Here is a 21125-nt window from a genome sequence, read left to right on the forward strand (position 1 = left end):
AAACTCTGGGTTCGTTGGTGTGATCAACGACAGGTTGATCCCATACAGGCTCCTGTTTCATTAGTGGCAAATTACCTGGCGGATTCTTTTGAATCCGGGAAATCGTACAGCTCTATTAACATCTATCGATCGGCTATTTCAGCCTATCACTGCCCCGTGGATTCTTTGCCTGTTGGCAGACATCCACTGGTATGCCGACTTTTAAGAGGTGTGAAATGTCAACGTCCCCCTAGGCCTAGATACCAAGCGACCTGGGATGTTTCCAAGGTACTTGATATGTTCGCCAGTTGGGGGGACAACACGGACCTGTCCCTGAGACTTTTATCCATAAAATTAACGGTCCTTCTATGTCTAATTTCCATCAAGAGGGTGTCAGATGTTAGGGCTCTTGACATCTCCAGACGACAATTTTCGCCAAACGGCGTTGAATTCTCCATAGTGCGCAGGACCAAGACCGGTATTCACTCGGTCTTCTACCCTTCCTTTCCTGCTCATCCCCTCCTCTGTGTCGTTCGCTGCCTCCAGGCATACGAATCTCTAACCGCTAACCTGCGCTCTGCGGGTTCTTCTCAACTTCTTGTATCATATGTCAAACCTCACCTTCCTGTCTCATCTGCCTCCCTGGCACGCTGGTTGAGAACCGCCATGGAAATGGCGGGGATAGACGTTACCCTGTTCGGAGCTCACTCCACCAGGGGTGCTATGGCTACTAAGGTAGTCATTTTAGGAGGCTCTCTTTTCGATCTCTTGAGAGCGGCGGATTGGTCTTCTGAGACCACGTTCAGTCAATTCTACTTCAGACCACAGGACCACATCTCCTTATCGGTCCTCTCTTAGGCTTATTGTATTGTGTTTGGTCATATCTGCATGCTTAAGATTTCAGCTTTGAACTTGCACAAGATATGAGCCTCCTGTCTGATATATAATTCGAGATTTTCCTAGCTTGTGACGGAAAATATTGATTATATGATGACAGGAGGCGAGTATCTTCCCTCCCGACCCTCCCTATTACGACTGTTTTCACTCTTCACAGGTTACTGAATGCCGATCTGGGTCGTACAGACGGGTAATTCAGTTTGGAGAATGATTGAACCCTGCCTTCTCGTTGGAACGCAGCTCACTTGAAAATCCTTGTTTGGAATCGGTTGTTCCTGGAACCCCTGTTGGGTCACGGTTGGTGGTTAGCTTCCCGTCGGAAGCCATTCAGAGGTCGACCGGCCGGTCTACGCTCCAAAGACACGCTTCGATCCTCCTTTCTGGTACCGTTTCTTTTTTAGAGACCATCGCATCAAGAAAGAGGAGGAACCTTCACAGGCAGTCCCTTTTATGGGGTCACTGTCAGGGGCGTGGTTAGAGGTTATATGGACTGCTGAGAGTGGTAGTCTGTTTTAAAAAAAATTTACATTGAGTTATTAAAAATGTATTCTGCTGTGAGCATTAATAAAGGAAGATTAATGCACAAGATACTCGCCTCCTGTCATCATATAATCAATATTTTCCGTCACAAGCTAGGAAAATCTCGAATTATTCCTTTAAATTCCATACCTGGGGGGGGGGGGGTGTCTATTGAATGCCTGTAAAGAGGTGCATTCTTCCTGTGTTTAGAAAAGTCCCTGCAGCAAAATGACATTTCTAAAGGAAGAAAGTCATTTAGAACTGCTTGTGGCTATAATGAATTGTCGGATCCCGCAATACAGATAAAAGTTATTGAAAACAACGGCATGGGTTCCCCTCCAGTCCATTACATAAAAAAAAGGTGGGGAGCCCCCCAAATTCCATACCAGGCCCTCTAGGTTTGGTATGGATATTAAGGGGAACCCTTCGCCAAATTTAAAAAAAATGGCATAGGGGTCCCCCCTCAAAATCCATACCAGACCCTTATCTGAGCACACAACCTGGCAGGCCGCAGGAAAAGAGGGGGGACAAGAGAGCACCCCCTCTCCTGAATCATACCAGACCACATGTCCTCAACATGGGGAGGATGCTTTGGGGTCCAAAGCACCATGTCCCCATGTAGATGTGAACAAGGGCCTCATCCCCACAGCCCTTGCCCGGTGGTTGTGGGGGTAACAAAGGGGACCCCCAGATTCCGGCCCCCCATGTGAATTGGTAACGGGGTACATTGTACCCATACCATTTCACAAAAAAAGTGTCAATAATAAAAAATAAAAAAAAGACAGCTTGGGACAAGTCCTCTATTAAAAAAGTTAAAAAAATTCCAGTGATGTACATCCATTCTCGACCAGAGGATACGGAAAAAATAAAATAAAACGCGACCACTATCCGCCTCCATGGGAGGTTCCTGGAATTGACCCCGCCCCCCTCTGACGCCATGGGAAACCCTTGTTGAAGGGGGCTTCCAGATACTGACTAAGCGCTGATACCCCAGTGTGAAACGCGTCAGATATCCACCCCACTGTCTGCTGTGATTTTTAGTGCGGTTTCCGTTTTTTACCATTAAAGGCAAAATTTTAAGAATTTCGTGGAAGTGCGGCTGTCCAATCTTTTTCTCCAGTCTTTGCTCCATGCATTGCCTGCACCCACGCTTCTGAGAGGACACTGATTGCTGAGTGCACTCACCTGGAGCGGCAGTTTCCCTTTTCTCTACTTGAAAATTACCTTACTTTTTTCCCTAAAATGGTACAACTTTCTCACTTTAAACATTTCAAAGGTTTTCTATTTTCTGTTGTGAAAAATATAGGTTTATGAGACTTTCAAATCATTGCATTCTGTTTCTGTAGATTATACACCACATCTTTACTTTTTTGGAGTCGGGGTTACAGTAGAGCACATGCATACCTGTTCATACATTTTCTGAGGTACACTGGGAAAAAGTCCTGTATGCTAAATCTGGTACACTGCCCTGCAACTTCCTGCTTAAAGCGGGGGTTCACCCTATCGACAGGAAAAAAAAAATTTTTTTTTCTTTTACCTTTAAATCAGGCACTGTAGCGCGAGCTACAGTATGCCTGTCCCGAATTTTTTCCCCCCATACTCACCTTGTAGTCGTCCATCGAAGATACCGGGGAATGGGCGTGCCTCTGGAGACGGAGGATGATTGACGGCCGGCTCTGGCGCGTCACGCTTCTCCGGAAATAGCCGAAATAGGCTTGGTCTTCACGACGCGTGCGCATAGCCTGTGCGCACGCGCCGTGAAGAGCCGAGACCTACTCCGGCTGTCTTCGGGGAGAGTGACGTGCCAGGGCCGGCCGTCAATCATCCTCCCTCTCCATAGGCACGCCCATTCCCCGCGGGAGCCGGAATCTACGATGGACGACTACGAGGTGAGTACGGGGTTAAAAAAATCGGGACAGGCATACTGTAGCTCGCGCTACAATGCCTGTCTCGATGGTAACATCATGTGGGTCAGGGTGAACTACCGCTTTAAGTCAATTAAATAAACCATTCAAAATGTATGTAGAACAGTTTTGATGAGTTGCAGGTGTTGAAGTATCACTTGCTAAAATATACTTTGGTATAAAAATTTAGGGGCTATTCAGTCAGGTACTGGATGCAAAAATCTACTAAAACTGTTATTTGTGCAGCATTTCTTCTGAATGCTCTCCTGGTGGAAAGGAACTCAGCTGGGGAAAATAATGCAGGGGACACAGATTAATAGAAACATGAATGTGGATGTGTATTCTGAGCCTCACAGCTCAGTTCATGCTTAGGCATTTGGCACTTGGACACGGTGCTTTGCATGACTTTACTGTAAAAAATGTATTAACAGTTGATCAGGATGATCTCTGCTTTGATTTGCTATCCTAGATCAAGCAATCAGGTGATTCCGGAAATCACATACACACACTATATACTTCATATATTTATTTAGGATATCACATATAAGCAAAACACATTACCTCTTTGTTCCACTTCTATAGTAGATGCAAAAAAAAAAAAAAGGAGAGAAAAAGAGAAAACAAAATTATTCTTCAATTAACTGCACAACTAAAAAAAATATGCTAAACTTGCAATGTGTTTAATTGAAGTTCATTTCAAATGTGTACATTACTCAAACTTAACAACTGTGTAAATTGTGCTTTATAATGTAATAGTGGAAAGGGGCATAAAGATTTAGCTAATGAATCAAGAATCACATCTCTAAACGTGTCAAGTAATAAAAGATTCATGTGGCAGTTTTTTATGCAGATTACCAATGCTGTGCATAAAATCTACATACATATACACCAGGTGTTAAAAAGGGAGACATTTCATTTTCCACCAACTCAATAGTGCAACTTAATGAAAACTCTGTCTGCAACGAATAATGTTGAAATGGCTGTTAGGAAGCTTTAATTTACCAAATAAACCAGAAAAGCCAACTCTTAAGTAACCACTTTTAGGGTCTAATATACACGAAACCTTGGATTGCGAGCATAATTTGTTCCAGAAACATGCTTGTAATCCAAAGTACTTGTATATCAAAACAAGATTCCCCATAAGAAATAATGGAAACTCAAATGATTTGTTCCACAACCATTTATTCATAAGTCCTTTATAGTCCATATAAAAAGATTATAGCAATGTGATAGGTTGTGTAACCATAAAATGTCCATCCACAAATGGAAGCCTCCACAAGGAGATTAGAGCAAAACCCAGCAGGAGCTACAAGGTATAAAAGAGAAGAGAGGCGCCTCTAAGTGTAGCAATATGGTTACATTTAATGAAGGTACAACATTTATCAACTCACATGGTTGATGATTAAAACAGGCACATCTAAGTATGCAGACATCCGTTGTAAAGCTGTCCACATAAACCATCCTCCGCACAGCCAGCTCTCACTGCTGTCAGTCTACAATCATGACCGGGAAGACTACCCTGCAGTAACCCTGAAAGCGTGGTTTGAACAGCTTGTGGAGTGCAGCGTAGAAGGGGCGACGTCGATGGTGGTGAGGTGGATGGTCTATGTGGACAGTTTTACCCCAAATGCCTGCATACTTAGATGTGTCTCTTTTAATCAACCATGTGAGTTTCTAAACGTTGTATCTTCATTAAATGTAACCATATTGCTACACTTAGAAGCGCTATCTTCTCTTTTATACTCAGTTGTGATATAACGCTAGTTGTACATCAAGAAAAATGTATTTAAAAATGTTGCTTGTCTTGCAAAATGCTCTCAAAGCAAGGTTTTACTGTATATATATATATATATCATAACATATAGGAGAGTTGGAAGCTTTAGTGCATGAAGAGAACAATTGTTTAATTGGTTGAGTTGAATCTTGGCTTCATTCTTCAAAAGATTGGGGTATTATTATTCCTGGCTATGCATCCTTTCAGAAAGAATAAAATCATAAATTGGTGTGGTCTGTCTCTATGTGATCTCAAAGAGGATGCAAAAGAGGACACTGTGGATGGAAAGAGTGATGGTGCTGATGCATTATGAATGGAACTGCATATAGATGTGCATACTTCAAAGTGAATTATTGGAGTATGTTACAGGCCCTTCAGTGCTAATAAGGAGGAGGAGACTCAGCTCCTTGCACGGTTATAAAGGTTTGTGAGGGCTGGGACAGTGATAATAATAGGGGATTTTAACCACCCTAAAAATGACTGAAGTAATGGTACTGATCGAGCAAAGTGGAAATTTATAAACATAAAGTAAATTTTACGTTACAATTAATAGAAATCCCAACTAGAGATGGTGCACTGCCAGACCTACTAATCTGAAACCATGTGGCGCTTATTACTAATGTTTATATAAAAGAACATAGCAGTGACCATAACATAATTTCATTTAACGTAAGCTGTCAACAAGCACATACTGGAAAGATAAAAACACTTAATTTTCAGAATGCAAATATTCCAAAGCTGAGAGAAGACTTGGAGGAGACTCGTAGGGAATAAAGTCATCGAAAAATTTAGAACAGACACTGCAAAATATATTCCCACTGGCAATTTAAAAGGCTAAAAGTAAAATCTCATGTCCAAATTTTAAAAAGCTATAACAAATAGGATATTTAAAAAATATATAGATAAAGAAACGCTATCATCATTTGGAAGTTACAAAGAATATAATAGAATATGTAAAAAAGAAATCAAGGCTGCAAAAATTCAAAACGAACAGGTTGCAAAATATAGTAGGACAAACCCCCCAATTTTTTTTAACCACTTAAGGACCGCCTAACGCCGATATACATCTGCAGAATGGCACGGCTGGGCACAGGCACGTGGGTCAGCCGTGGGTCACGCGCGTGCCGCCGTCGGCACGCTCACGAAATGGTCCAAAGCTCCGTGACCGCGGCCGCGGGACCAGCAGACCCGATCGCTGCCGGTGTCCCGTGATCGGGTCACAGGAGCTGAAGAACGGGGAGAGGTGAGTGTAAACACACCTTCCCCGTTCTCTGTGGCTTGTCACTGATCGTCTGTTCCCTGTTATAGGGAACGACGATCAGTGATGTCACACGTCCAGCCACGCCCCCCTACAGTAAGAATCACTCCCTTAGGGCACACTTAACCCCTTAGCGCCCCCTAGTGGTTAACCCTTTCACTGCCATTGTAATTTTCACAGTAATCAGTGCATTTGTATAGCACTTGTCGCTGTGAAAATGACAATGGTCCCAGAAATGTGTCAAAAGTGTCCGATGTGTCCGCCATAATGTCGTAGTCAAGGAAAAAAATCGCTGATCGCCGCCATTAGTAGTAAAAAAAATTATTAATAAAAATGCCATAAAACTATCCCCTATTTTGTAAACGCTATAAATTTTGCGCAAACCAATCGATAAACGCTTATTGCGATTTTTTTTTTTACCAAAAATAGGTAAGAATACATATCGGTCTAAACTGAGTAAAACAAATGTTTTTTTTATATCTTTTTTGGGGATATTTATTAGCAAAAAGGAAAAAATATTGAATTTTTTTCAAAACTGTCGCTCTGTTTTTGTTTATAGCGCTAAAAATAAAAACCGCAGAGGTGATCAAATACCACCAAAATAAAGCTCTATTTTGGGGGAAAAAAAGACGCCAATTTTGTTTGGGAGCCATGTCGCGTGACCGCGCAATTGTCAGTTAAACTGACGCAGTGCCGAATCGCAAAAAGGGGTCAGGTCCTTAACCTGCATATTGGTCCGGGGCTTCAGTGGTTAAATATATTAATAGTAAAAAGGTTAGGGCTGAACATGCAGGCCCCTTACAAGACAGTTTAGAGTTGGTGACTGGACTGTGCATGCAAAGGAAAACAGGGGAGCTCTAGGGGAAAAAGTGTCAAGAAAAAAAACACACTACACAGGTTTTTAAAGTAATTTATTAGGCAGCTCCGGGGGTCTTCTTCTGAATCTTGGGGTCTCTTCCGACTTCGGGGGTCTCTTGTGACTCTTCTTGCAGCTCTTTTACTAGTGGGGGGCCCGGTCTTCTCTGCAGTCTTCTTCCCTCTTCTCTTGTCCCCATGTTGATTTGACGATCTCTCCCCCTGTAATGCTGTGTGCGTGGTGTGCAACCATTTATATAGGCATGGGGCGTGGTCACCGGGTGATGATGGGACTGTGACGTCATATGGGCGGGGTCACCGGGTGACATCACCCAGTGACCACGCCCCATGCCTATATAAATGGTTGCGCACCGCGCACACGGCATTACAGCGGGAGAGATCGTTGAGTCAATATCGGGACAGGAGAAGAGGGAAGAAGAAGGCATAGAAGACGGCGGAGAAGACCGTGCCCCCTGCTAGTAAAAGAGCTGCAAGAAGATAGCGGAGGGGCCCGGTAGAAAGCACCGGAGAGCGTGTAGAAGAGAGTCGGAAGAGACCCCCGGAGTCGGAAGAAGACCCCTGAAGTCAGAAGAGACCCCCGAAGTCGGAAGAAGACCCCCGGAGCTGCCTAATAAATTACTTTAAAACCCTGTGTAGTGTGTTTATTTTTCTTGGCACTTTTTTCCCCCAGGTGAATGGGTAGGGGTACGATGTACCCCATACTCATTCACATAGGGTGGGGGGCCGGGATCTGGGGGCCCCTTTATTAAAGGGGGCTCCCAGATTCTGATAAGCACCCACGCCCGCAGACCCCGACGATCAATGGCCAGGGTAGTCGGGAAGAGGCCCTGGGCTAGATTCACATAGATTAGCGGATCTTTAGATCCGCGTAATCTATGTGATTTACGATCCGCCGGTGCAATTTATCGAGGCCAGTGCAGCATTCACAAAGCACTTACCTCGAAAATTGCACCGTCGGATCGTAACTTCCCCGGCGGAATTCAAATTCCGCGGCTAGGGGGAGTGTACAATTTAAATCAGGCGCGTTCCCGCGCCGATTTAACTGCGAAATTTCCAGCGAAATTTCCCAGTGCGCATGCTCCAAATGACGTCGCTAGGACGTCATTGTTTTTGGCGGCTACGTAAATTCCAGCCATCCGTATTCCCGATCGACTTACGCAAATGACGTAAAAATTTGAATCTCGGCGCGGGAACGACGGCCATACTTAACATTAGCTACCCCTCATATAGCAGGGGTAACTATCCGCCGGTCTTGAATCGGCGGTTATCCTCATTTGCATATCCGACGAGTAAAAAAACGCGACGACACCTAGCGGCCCCCTGTCCTCATCAACATGGGGACAGGGTGCTTTGGGGTGGGGGGGCCGCAGGGTGCCCCCCTGCCCCAAAGCACTCACCCCCTCTTGTTGAGGGCATGCAGCCTTGTATAGTTCAGGAGGGGGGTGCGCACTCATCCCCACCCCCTTTCCTGACCAGCCGGGCTGCGTGCTCGGATAAGGGTCTGGTGTGGATTTTGGGGGGACCTCCACGCCGTTTTTTCAGCATAGGGGTTCCCCTTTAAATCCGTACCAGACCCAAGGGCCTGGTATGCTCTTGGAGGGGGAACCCATGCCGTTTTGTTATTTAAAATTTGGCGTGGAGTTCCCCCTCAAGATTCATATAAAAAACAGTGCCAAGTCGGATCCCCATTCATTGAAAGTCGGACGTATGTCGGTTTCAAGTCGCAGGGCAAAGTCGGATCCAAAGTAGAACTAGTGTCGTATCGCACCAGTGTGAACCCGGCCTCAGGCTCTGTTAATTCAAAGCCACTGTTTCTCATTTTGTAGAGACTCTTTAGTAATGCACTTGGTGATGGTGTTCGTTCGTCGTTTTTAAAGAGGACCTTGACATCTAAAGCCCTGTACACACGATCAGTCCATCCGAAGCTGACTGATGGTCTGATGTGCCTACACACCATAGGTTAAATAACCGATCGGGTCAGATTGCGGTCACGTAAACCACGTACGACGGCACTATAAAGGGGAAGTTCAAATCCAATGGCGCCACCCTTGGGGCTGCTTTAGCTGATTTCGTGTTAGTAAAAGACGATTTCGCTTTTCTGTCTGTTACAGCGTGATGAATGTGCTATCTCCATAATGAAAGCTAGTTTTACCAGAATGTGCGCTCCCATCCCCTAATTTAGTCTGAGCATGCGTGGATTTTTAACCGATGGTCGTGTGTACTAACGGTCGGTTTTGACCTATCGGTTAGGCGTCCATCGGTTACATTTTAAAGCAAGTTCTAAATTTTTTGACCGAAGGATAACTGACCGATGGGGCCCACACACGATCGGTTTGGACCGATGAAAAGGTCCTTCAGTCGGTTTTCATCGGTTTTGACCGACCGTGTGTACGCAGCCTAACAGGTTGTTGGCTGTCCACAGTGGCTGTTAAGACCGATACGGGCACAGAATGTTCTAACACATATAGAGCAGACATGTGTGGGCACCACTATTGCAGCATTTTTAGCTGTGGCTTTTGCGGAATGCTCGCTTCTTTTGTGATATGGTTGTCCTTCTGGACACAGATGTCTGACAGCCTTGGTGGATCAGTGTGGGCCATGTCGATCGGTCTTCTGCCAGGGTTTGCCAGGAGGTGGTTTCAGCGTGTCTTTATACCACTTCTTTTGTCCCCCGCATGATCACTTTCCTTGAGATAGCTCACCATAGAGGTTCTTTTTGGGGATGCTGTGGTCTGGGCTTTCATCAGCAGGGTGTGAACTGAAGGCAGGCCTGCTCTGGAGAGGACTTCAATGTCTGGCACCTTGTCCTGCCACCAGATCCTCAGAAGTCTGTGTAGAAGTGGTTCAGTTGCCTAGAATGCCTTACTGTATACAGTTCAAGTTTCACTGGAATACATCAGGGTAGTTAGCACTACTGCCTGGTAGCCTTTAACCACTTAAGGACTGAGCCTATTTTTGAGATTTGATGTGTTTACAAGTTAAAAAAATTTTTTTTGCTAGAAAAATACTTAGAACCCCCAAACATACATTTTTTTCCAGACACCCTAGTGAAGAAAATGGCTGTTGCTGCAATACTTTATGTCACACCATATTTGCGCAGTGGTCTCACAAGCACACTTTTTGTTGTTGGTAAAAATACACTTTTTGGAATAAAAAAAACAAGACAACAGTAAAGTTAGACATTTTTTCTATATTGTGAAAGATAACATTATGCAGAGTAAATTGATACCCAACATGTCACGCTTCAAAATTGCGCCTGCTCGTGGAATGGCGACAAACTTTGACCCTTAAAAATCTCCATAGGCGACGTTTCAAAATGTCTACAGGTAACCAGTTTTGAGTATGAAGGCGTGACTTACGTATGCGTTTGCTTCTGCACACAAGCTCGGCAGGACAGGGAAGGTTATTTTATTTTTTCTGAAATTTGGGTCACTTTTATTTGTAAACATCCCTTGTAATAGAAAAAAAAGCACGACAGGACCTCATAGATGTATGATCTGGGGTGAAAAAGACCTCAGATCTTATATTTACACAAAAATGCAATAAAAATTTTAAAAATTAAATGTGATTTATTTTTACAAAATGTCACGGTTGGAGTAAAAGAAACCTGATGTTTTCCCCGGTGGTGGCTTGAAGTTTCTGTTGAGTGGACATCTTTACAGATGTTGAGTTTTCCAGACATACAAGCCTATGTTGTGCCTTTGTATAAAGCATTAGTAATATCTCATCTAGAATATGCAGTTCAGTTTTGGGTACCAGTTTACAAAAAAAAATCGGGGAAACTGGAAAAGAGCAGAAGAGCAATCAAACTTATAAGAAAAATGGAAGACCTCAGCTATGAGGAAAGACGAGCTGAAAGATTCATTCTCTCTTGAAAAGAGAAGATTAAGAGGGGACAACATAATTGGTCCATATAGTGAATTTTGTTTAGCGGTATTCACTTTAAAGTGGTTGTAAAGTCACATGTACTAAATACTTTTTTCCTCTATGGTTTTGTTCTCTAATAAGTGTTTTGTTTGTGTTTTAAAAAAATTATAATCCTAACTACCCTTTTTCAAAACGCTAATGTGTTTGGGCCAGATTCACAGTGGAGATACGACGGCGTATCTGCTGATACGCCGTCGTATCTCTGTTTCTATCTATGCGACTGATTCATAGAATCAGTTACGTATAGATAGCCAGAAGATCCGACAGGTGTAATTGTTTTACACTGTCGGATCTTAGGATGCAATACCGCGGCCGCCGCTGGGGGGAGTTTGCGTCGTAAACCAGCGTCGGGTATGCAAATTAGGAGTTACGGTGATTCACGACGGATTTTCGCGTTCGCTACGTCGCCGCTAGTCTAGTTTCCCGTTGCAAAGTTAGTCGTCGTTTTAGGTGCCTAACTTTAGTCAGCAAGCGTATTGCTGTCTAAAGTATGGCCGTCGTTCCCGCGTCTAAATTTAAAAATCAACGTCGTTTGCGTAAGCCGTCCGGGAATACGGAATTACGCTACGCGCGTCGCCGTTCGAAAAAATAACGTCACGCCGATGAAAAATTGCGGCGGTGTAACGTATCTAGGATACGTTACGCCGCCGTGATTCTACGTGAATCTGGCCCTTTGTTTTTATAATCACACACATAGGTTAGACTTGATGAACTTGTGTCTTTTTTCAACCTCACCTACTATGTAACTATGTTCACGTGTTCTCACTCCGCTCTTCTTCCCGATCTAAGAGAGCAAAGTGGAAGGGGCTGGGATTGCCTTCTGACGTACGTAAGATACTTTAGAAGAGGAATTTGTGCTCTCTGACCTTGTGTCCGCACAGCTTTGATTAGTGCCATGCTGGTCACATGTTAACACATATTGGGCCAGATTCAGAAACAAGATACGACAGTGTATCTCCTGATACACTGTCGTATCTCTGAGTTTGGCCGGTCGTATCTATGCGACTGAATCAGAGAATCAGTTACGCATAGATCTCCCTAAGATCCGCCAGGTACAAGTGTCTTACACTGTCGGATCTTAGGCTGCAATTCCAGGCTGGCCGCTAGGTGGCGCTTCCGTATGTTTTACGCGAGGAATATGCAAATGAGGAGTTATGCCGATTCAGAAACGAACGACCGCCTTAGTTTGGCTTTTTCCGGCGTATAGTTACCCTTGCTATATGAGGCGTAGCTAATGTTAAGTATGGCCGTCGTTCCTGCGACGAGTTTTGAAATTTTACGTCGTTTGCGTAAGTCGTTCGCGAATACGGATGGACGTAATTTACGTTCACATCGAAAGCATGACAATTTGCCGACGTCATTTGGAGCATGCGCACTGGGATTCAGTCGCGGCCGGCGCATGCGCAGTTTGTTCGCCGCGGGGACGCGCTTGATTTAAGTGTTACACGCCCCCTACCCGCGGAATTTGAATTCCGCCGGGGGATTTACGCTACGCCGGCTCAACTTTACAGGCAAGTGCTTTGTGAATAAAGCACTTGCCTGAAAAACTTGCGCCGGCGTAACGTAAATGAGATACGTTACGCCAGCAGAAAGATCCGCTGATCTTTCTGAATCTGGCCCATTAACTATGCTATCATTCCTAAAAATATTTAAGCTATCAATTTGCTTATATAATAATAAGTTAATATATTGCATGATTATCCATGCTTCCCAAAAATAAAGATAGACCAATAATTTACATGTACCTTAATAAATTAATTGAATCCAGCTAACACTGTACAGATGAATTTGTGGAATTACTGCGCTTACCAAAAAAAATATAAACGTACAGCAGCTGACACTACAATGTGACAAAAATTGTATAGGTCAGGGATATGCAATTAGCGGACCTCCAGCTATTGCAGTACTACAACTCCCATGAGGCATAGCAAGACTCTGATAGTCACAAATATAAAGGGATTTCCAAGCTCAAACTTACCAACCAGCCAGCGACCAACCAACAATATGTGTTAAGAATAGGGGTTTAGTTGCACACATTAGCAAATACATGCGTAAGCTGCAGGGTCCGCAAAGGCACCCTGTTTTCTGCAGTCCCTAACTACTGAAAGTCTCCATCTTGGAAGCACATGCATTTATTATGGATAGGTAGGGGAAAGGTGAGCCTGGAAAGAGCCATCCCTCCTTAATGGTACAGGATCACACTGAACACCCAGCACATAGCACTATGGCAGCGAGGGCATCAAAGCGTTGCCTGACCAATATATTCAGGTACAAAAAAGTGGCCACTGCCCCCACCTATGACTGTTCTTTGTACCAAGGAGCACTGGAATGGCAACGTATGTCGCATGAAAAGATATAATAAAATATTTACAAAATTGTGAAGGGTGTACTCACACTTGTGATATATATATATATATATATATATATATATATATATATATATATATATATATATATATATATATATATATATATATATATATATACAGTATAATATAATAAAAATAATTTTATTAGCACCGAAAAATTACCAGCGCAAAAACAATAAATGTGGTGTAGATAAAATTGTTTTAATACACATACATATAAAATGTATTTCAGTCAATTTAGCTTCAGGGGAATATTTGAGTACTTATGGAATATCGAGTACAGTATTGACACCCTCCAGGACGTGGATGACATGTGGATGATAAATAATCTAGGCCTCATGAGTTCAACCTTCTGGTGAGTGAGAACCCCCGAAAAAGTGAGGTGCACATCTTCACCATTGTATTATGATCACCATCTGTGCTCATTTGGACTTTTGGTTCACCACCTATCATCTACTTTTTTCCTCTTATGTGTGTTTTTTTTTCATAAGAAAGTTCCTCACAATAGGAAGTGACAATAGCGCTGCTCTAGTAACTTTAATACTTATTAAAAGTACTTGTGGACATTTACTAATTTGTATTAAAGGGGAATAATATTGTTTAATGAAGGCTGGAGGAGAGGGGAGGAGATTGTATTTTCACACAGACTACGGAAGTGACACGGAGAGAGGGAGGGGGAGAGGTGGAGACGCAGAGACGCTGAGGAGAGAGCAGGATGACATAATCTGACCATGCTATCACGGATCAGCAGCCATGATAAGCATGGTCAATTTAAACAGGGGAAGACAGGAACAGGCAGGATCAACTAGGTAGTACAACATAAAAAGGGACAATTGGCATGGCAAAGGCACCGTACTATATATCGTGCCTTTAAAGAGACAGGAGCATTTTTTTTAGGATTACAACAACTTGCCTACTTGACACTTTTAGCCCCTTCCTGACCAGGCCAGTTTTCAGCTTTTAGTGCTGTCGCACTTTGAACAACAATTGCGTGGTCATGCAACACTGTACCCAACCAAAATTCTTATCTTTTTTTTTCCTCACACAAATAGAGCTTTCTTTTGGTGGTATTTAATAACCACTGTTATTTTTTGGAAACAAGTAATTCTTCTCCTTTACTGATGCGCGTTTATAAGGCTGCATTGATGAGGTTGCACTAAGACAGCACTGATGGGCACCGATAGGTGGCACTGATGGGCACTAATAGGCAGCACTGATGGACACTAATAAGTGACACTGATGAGGCACTGATGGGAACTTATCGGCAGCACTGATGGGCACTTATTGGCAGTACTGGTGGGCACTGATTGTCAGCACTGATAAATAGGACACTGATAATCAGTGCCCCGATTATCAGTGCTAATGACGATAATCGGCTTATATTTACATCAGCAATGCCCTCTGGACTGGCAGTGTAAATGGACTTGTGTCTTTCTTTAAGCTGACTTGCTATATAACTAAATATAAAAAGACAAACAAACAATCTGATATGTTCTGAGAGTACATTGTACATTTATCATTATTAGAAAAACAGGCCACTTCAGCATATTTAAAACCTAAGCTGTTTATAACCATCACAGGGAAGAAATCTACCTGATGAAAACCTACACAGCTGCAAATGTCTTACTGGGTGCCTACAGCACCAAGCTCAGTATACTGTTTCAGGCTGGGTTCACACTACTACACTACTTTCATCCTACTTTGCTCTGCTACATTGGTCCTACATTTATCCTACATTGGTCCTACATCCATCCTACTTTCATGAACAGGATACTACTTTGGTCCGACTTCAATGATATTCAATGGGCCTGAAGTAGGATCAATGTAGTACCAAAAGTAGTACAGGGAGCATTTTCAAAGTCGGACCGACTTGTGTAGGACGCTACAAGATGCTCTCATAGGGAAACATTGAACACAGAGCAAAGTAGGATGAAAGTAGTGTAGTAGTGTGAACCCAGCCTCAAAGAGATAATCTTGCAGAAGTGTCTTCTTCATGTGGCATTCTGGGTGTGTCAGGTTTCTGGTTCCAGTTGTGCACTCCTTCCACCAGCCCCTATGCCACTACTGTGTCCTACAGTGACATAGGGTCCTTGAAAAAACATGAAGATGCACAACGCAAGTGCATCCAGTACAATACAACTTTATTTATCCAGCAGCAACATTACCCATGAACTGACACATTTTTTCCCCTGCTGGGGTTTATTGTTGAAGCAAGCAGCACAGAGATAACCAGATTAAAGTGGTTGTAAATGCAGATTTTTTTTTTTATCTTAATACATTCTGTGCATTAAGATAAAAAGCCTTTCTATGTGCAGCAGCCCCCCTAATACTTACCTGCGTCTCATCTATATCCAGTGATGTCCACAAGTGAATCGTTCATCCGGCACTCTCCCTCTTGGTTGGCTAAGACACAACAGCGGAGCCATTGGCTCCCACTGCTGTCAATCAAACCCAGTTAGCCCATTAGGAGAGAGAGGGGGCAGGGCCGAACCGCAGCTCCATGTCTGAATTGATAGACAGAGCTACAACTCGGCTTGGGATCCCTGTGGGGATACTCGACAGGAGGGAGGGGCCAGGAGCTCCAGCCAGGGACCCAAGGAGATGAGGATCTAGGCTGCTCTGTGCAAAGTATAACATATTTCTTATTTTAATAGAAACAAAATCGAGACTTTACAATCATTTTAATACAACCATTATACAGTGACTTGAAAAGGTATTCATACCCCTTTTAGAACAGGGGTGCCCAATATTTTGAAGTGCGAGGGCCACTTAAGCGACTTGGTAACTGGTCGCAGGCCACAATCAGCGGAGCAGGCGGATGGCAGGTCCGTGTCCGCTCTGCATATGCAGAGCGGACACAGACACAGCCTGATCGGATTGGAGGTAGGACACAAGTTGGTTTACATCTGCCACTCCTTAGAGGTGAATGGAGGGTCCAATTGGGTCGGACTGACCATGTGAAAGGAGCCCATGGCTGCTTTCACACTGATGCGCTGCGGTTTACCCGCACTGTGGGTGCAACACTGCTTTTCTGCACTTTGCAATAGTATTCTATTATATTCTGCAAGTTTGATGCACTTTCAGAAAGCTCACCAAACTCACAGGTATTAACAGAAGTCTATGGCCCCGTACACACGTCCGAGGAACTCGACGTGCCAAACACATCGAGTTCCTCGTCGAGTTCAGTGTTGAAGCCGCCGAGGATCTCGGCGGGCCGACTTTCCTCATTGAACAACGAGGAAATAGAGAACATGTTCTCTATTTGGCCCGACGAGTTCCTCGTCGGCTTCCTCGCTGAAAAGTGTACACACGACCGAGTTTCTCGGCAGAATCCAGCTCCGATCGAGTTTCTGGCTGAATTCTGCCGAGAAACTCGGTCGTGTGTACAGGGCCTATGGCTCAGTGCAGGTAACCCTCAGGTGCGCTGCTCTGCATCTGCGGGTCAGTTTGAAAGCAGCCCAGTAACCACAGCAGAACAGATATGCCCATATATACACTGTGATTTTTATAATAAACTTACCTTTAAAAACAGTATTCTATTCTATTCCATCCCAGAGCAGGAGGTCGTGGGCCACATCAAAGGGCTCCGCGGGCCACATGTGGCCCCCGGGCCACTGGTTGGGCACCCCTGTTTTAGAAGGTGCTCTGGTCAGATAAGATAACAAATTTAGTTTTGGGCCTAAAAGCAAAATGCTATGTGTGTCAGAAAACTAAAACTGCACATCAACCTGAACACACCATTCCCATGTGAAACATGGGGGTCGCAGCATTATGTTGTGGGGATGCTTTTCTTCAGCAGGGACAGGGAAGCTGGTCAGAGTTGATGGGAAGATGGATGGAGTCAAATACAAGGCAATATTAGAAGAAAATCTGTTATAGTCTGCAAAAGACTTGAGACTTGGGTGGAGGTTCACCTTCCAGCAGGACAGCAACCCTAAAAATACAGCCAGAGCAACAATTGAATGGTTTAGATCAAAGCATATGCATGTGTAGAATGGCCCAGCCATAGTCCAGGCCTAAATCCAATTGAGAATCTGTGGCAAGATTTGAAAATTGCTGTTCACAGACGCTCTCCATCCAATCTGACAGAGCTTGAGCTATTTTGCAAAGAATGGGCAAACATTTTCACTCTCTAGATATGCAAAGCTGGTAGAGACATACCCCAATTACAGCTGTAATTGCAGCCAAAGGTTGTTCTACAAAGTATTGACTCAGGGGGGCTGAATGCAAATGCACCCCACATGTTTCACATATTTATTTGTAAAAAACATTAAAAACCATTTATCATTTTCCTTCCACTTCAGACAGACACAGTTTTTGTTTCCAGCTGTATTTACTCAGTACAACTTATCACATCCCAGTGAAAGATATAACACCAACATGTCAGAAAAAAAATAAAGAAAACTCAAAAACAGATTTCCTGAGTTGGAAAAAGGATCACCCTCTTGTGTCAGTATATTGTTGAACCATCTTTGCTTTAATTACAGCCTTTAGTCTGTTGGGATATGTCTCTAGTAGCTTTGCACATCTAGACTTTTCAATATTTGCCCACTCTTCTTTGCAGAAATGCTCAAGTTCAGTTAAATTTGATGGTGACTGTGGAATGCAGTTTTCAAGTCATTCCACAGATTTTCAATGGTGTTTAAGGCCTGATTCACACCTATGCATTTTTAGTGCTTTTTGCATTTTGCAGATTTGCACTACAGAGCGTGTTCCATAGGAAACCATGTTAAATGGACTGTAGTGCAAATCTGCAAAATGCACTAAAAATGCATAGGTGTGAATCAGGCCTTATGCCGCGTACACACGACTGTTTTTTAATGTCATGGAAAAAAACAATGTTTTTCTCAATGTAATTCTTGCATACACACGATCGAGAAAAAAAATGCTTGAGCCAGCGCGGTGACGTACAACACGTACGTCGGCACTATAAAAGGGGAAGTTCCATTCAGATGACGCCACCCTTTGGGCTGCTTTTGCTAATTTCGCGTTAGTAAAAGTTTGGTGAGAGACGATTTGCGCTTTTCAGTCTTCGTGCTTTTTAGTCTGTTACAGCGTGACGAATGTGCTATCTCCATTACAAACGCTAGTTTTACCAGAACGAGTGCTCCCGTCTCATAACTTGCTTCTAAGCATGCACGTTTTTTTTCCCGTCGTTAAAGCCTACACACAACGAGAAAAATTAGAGCATGTTCTAAAATTTTAATGGCCATTTTTCACGGCGAGAAAATTGCTCTGGAGCCTACACACGATTGTTTTTAATGACCAATAAAAAAAATTGCATTTTTCTCGTCATGAAAAACTGTTGTGTGTACGCGACATAAGTCTGGGCTCTGACTAGGCCATGCAAGGACATTCACCATTTTTTCCTTCAACCACTGTGTGGTCATTTTTGTGGCCATTTTTGCTGTGGTCATTGTCATGTTGAAAGGTAAACCATCTCCCTATTGACTTTTATGCCCTGTACACACGATCGGATTTCTGATGGAATCAAATCGAAAGGATTTTTTTGTCAGATATCCGATGAAGCTGACTTTCATCAGTCTTGCATACACACTATCACACTAAATTCTGACCGTGCCAAAACGCGGTGACGTAAAACACTACGCGAGCCGAAAAAAAAACGGAAAATTGTATACTCACCTTTCCGTAATTTTCCTTTCCTGACGCATCTTCATGGCAGCACACACTGGGTTGTGACTCCGCCCCCACAACCTGACAGGATTGGTTAGCTATAAATTTGAAGGGGAGACGCCCCGCACCATTCTCTGTATATATCATCATAAAACAATAGGGCGGGCATCTGTGTGCTGCCATGAAGATGCGTCAGGAAAGGAAAATTACGGAAAGGTGAGTATACAATTTTCCGTTTTCCTGACGCATTCATGGCAGCACACACTGGGAAATAACTCGCCAGTCGGGAGGGTGCAAGAAAACAGTAATATTTATTCTCTATAGCGCTGAGGAATTGGCTCTAAGAACAGATCTGCCAAAGTCGACGGTAGCCAGGAGAGCAGAATCCACTCTGTAGTGAGAAATTAAGATGTGTTGGGAAGACCAAGTTGCTGCTCTACCTATGGTTTCCGGTGAAATCCCGCAAAATGCTGCCCAAGAAGTGGCCACTGCTCCTGTCGAATGAGCCCTAATGCTCTTTAGGAGTCGTAAGTTGCTGGATGGAATAGGTCTCCGCGATAGCACTAACAACCAAGAGGTAATGGTACGGGAGGTAGCTGGCTGACCTCGTCTGCTCCCGTGTGGGATAATTAAGACAGAATCCGTCTTCCTGAGATGTAGCTGTGAAGTAACTGGAGATGGTAGACTTGACATCCTAGTCATGGGACTCGCCCCTCTCATTAGTAAAAGATGGAAGGACGATGTCCTGGTTATAATGAAAGGAGGAAGTTACCCTTGGATAAAAATGGTCTGAGGGCTTCAGAACCACTCTGTCAGGGGAGAACACTAAATAGGGGTTCCGTAGCCATAAGTGCTTGTATCTCCGACGTCCTCTTAGCTGAGGTGATCGCAATACGGGAAGCCATCTTCAGAGCTAGGTTCCACGGTGAGACTAAGTTGAATGGAGAAAAGGGTGGATTGGACAGGGCCTCGAGTACTACACAGAGATCCCCTTTTGGAAAGGCTGGCCTCCTAGGTGGTCTGATCTTACGCAGGCCCTGAGGAACAGAGTGACCGGATGATGAAGAGCCCATCTAGTACCCGTCATGCTGAAAGGGCGGATACTTGCACCTTCAGGGTACCCGGGCCCGGGCCCTTGTTAAGCCCTGACTGAAGAAATTCAAGAATTTGAGATGGGATTCCAATCTCTTTGCTGCGACGACACGAACCTCTCCCAGATCCTAGTATAGGTGACATCAGTGGAGCTCCTTAGAGCTTGTAATAAGGTTGATATTACCTCCTGAGAGTATCCTAGTTCCCCTAACCTAGCCCTCTCAACTTCCAAGCTGGCAAATGCAGCTTCTCTGGGCTGGATGGAAGAATTGCCTCTGATGTATGAGATCCCAGGTTACTGGAAGATGTATTGGAGGCCGCGTACCTAGTTGTAGCAGGGTCGTAAACCCTGGCCTCCTCGGTCGTAACGGTATTAGTACAATAACCGTGGCTGAGGACCTCCGAAGTCGGGACAGGAATCTTGTAATCCGAGAAGTTGGAAGAAAAATGTACCCCAGCTCGAAGCTCCATGGAAGAGCTAGGCAGTTTGTCCCTTCGGCTGATGGAAAGTGAGCTCTGGACAGGAACCTCTGACACTTGGAGTTCTTTGGCGTGGCCGCTAGGTCGACTTCTGGTATTCCACAAGTTTTCGTAAGAATGGAGAATACCTGTTGGTTCAGGGACCATTCGTTGTTTGAAAGTGTCTCTCGGCTTAGGTAGTTGGCCAACGAATTCTGTGTTGCCGGGACATACACTGCCCATAGATCTAACAGGTGCACTTGTGCCCTTTCCAATATGGGCAAGCTTCCTCTTGAAGCGTGCGACTCCTGATGCCCCCCTGTATCTGGATACATGACACCGCTACTTGTTGTCCATCCTGATCAGGACACTCTTCCCCTCTAGAAGAGGCGCAATGGCCAGGAGAGCCTGAAAGGCTGCTCTGAGCTCTAAAATAT

General features: G+C 44.1%; 1 protein-coding gene across 18 annotated transcripts in view; it reads right to left on the bottom strand.

The window, feature by feature from the left end:
- ADGRL3 (adhesion G protein-coupled receptor L3) overlaps positions 1–21125 on the bottom strand; it is a 1059382-nt gene that overhangs the window by 737539 nt on the left and 300718 nt on the right. For 15 of the 18 annotated variants that reach the window (XM_040322548.1, XM_040322547.1, XM_040322546.1 and 12 more), the window contains exon 5: positions 3861–3875. The exons of the other annotated variants lie outside the window; for them this stretch is intronic. In XM_040322548.1, the coding sequence (XP_040178482.1) occupies positions 3861–3875 (15 nt within the window). The remainder of the gene's footprint in view (positions 1–3860; positions 3876–21125) is intronic. 18 annotated transcript variants of the gene reach the window in all.

Source organism: Rana temporaria, chromosome 1 (genome assembly GCF_905171775.1).
Source record: "Rana temporaria chromosome 1, aRanTem1.1, whole genome shotgun sequence".
NCBI lineage: Eukaryota > Metazoa > Chordata > Amphibia > Anura > Ranidae > Rana > Rana temporaria.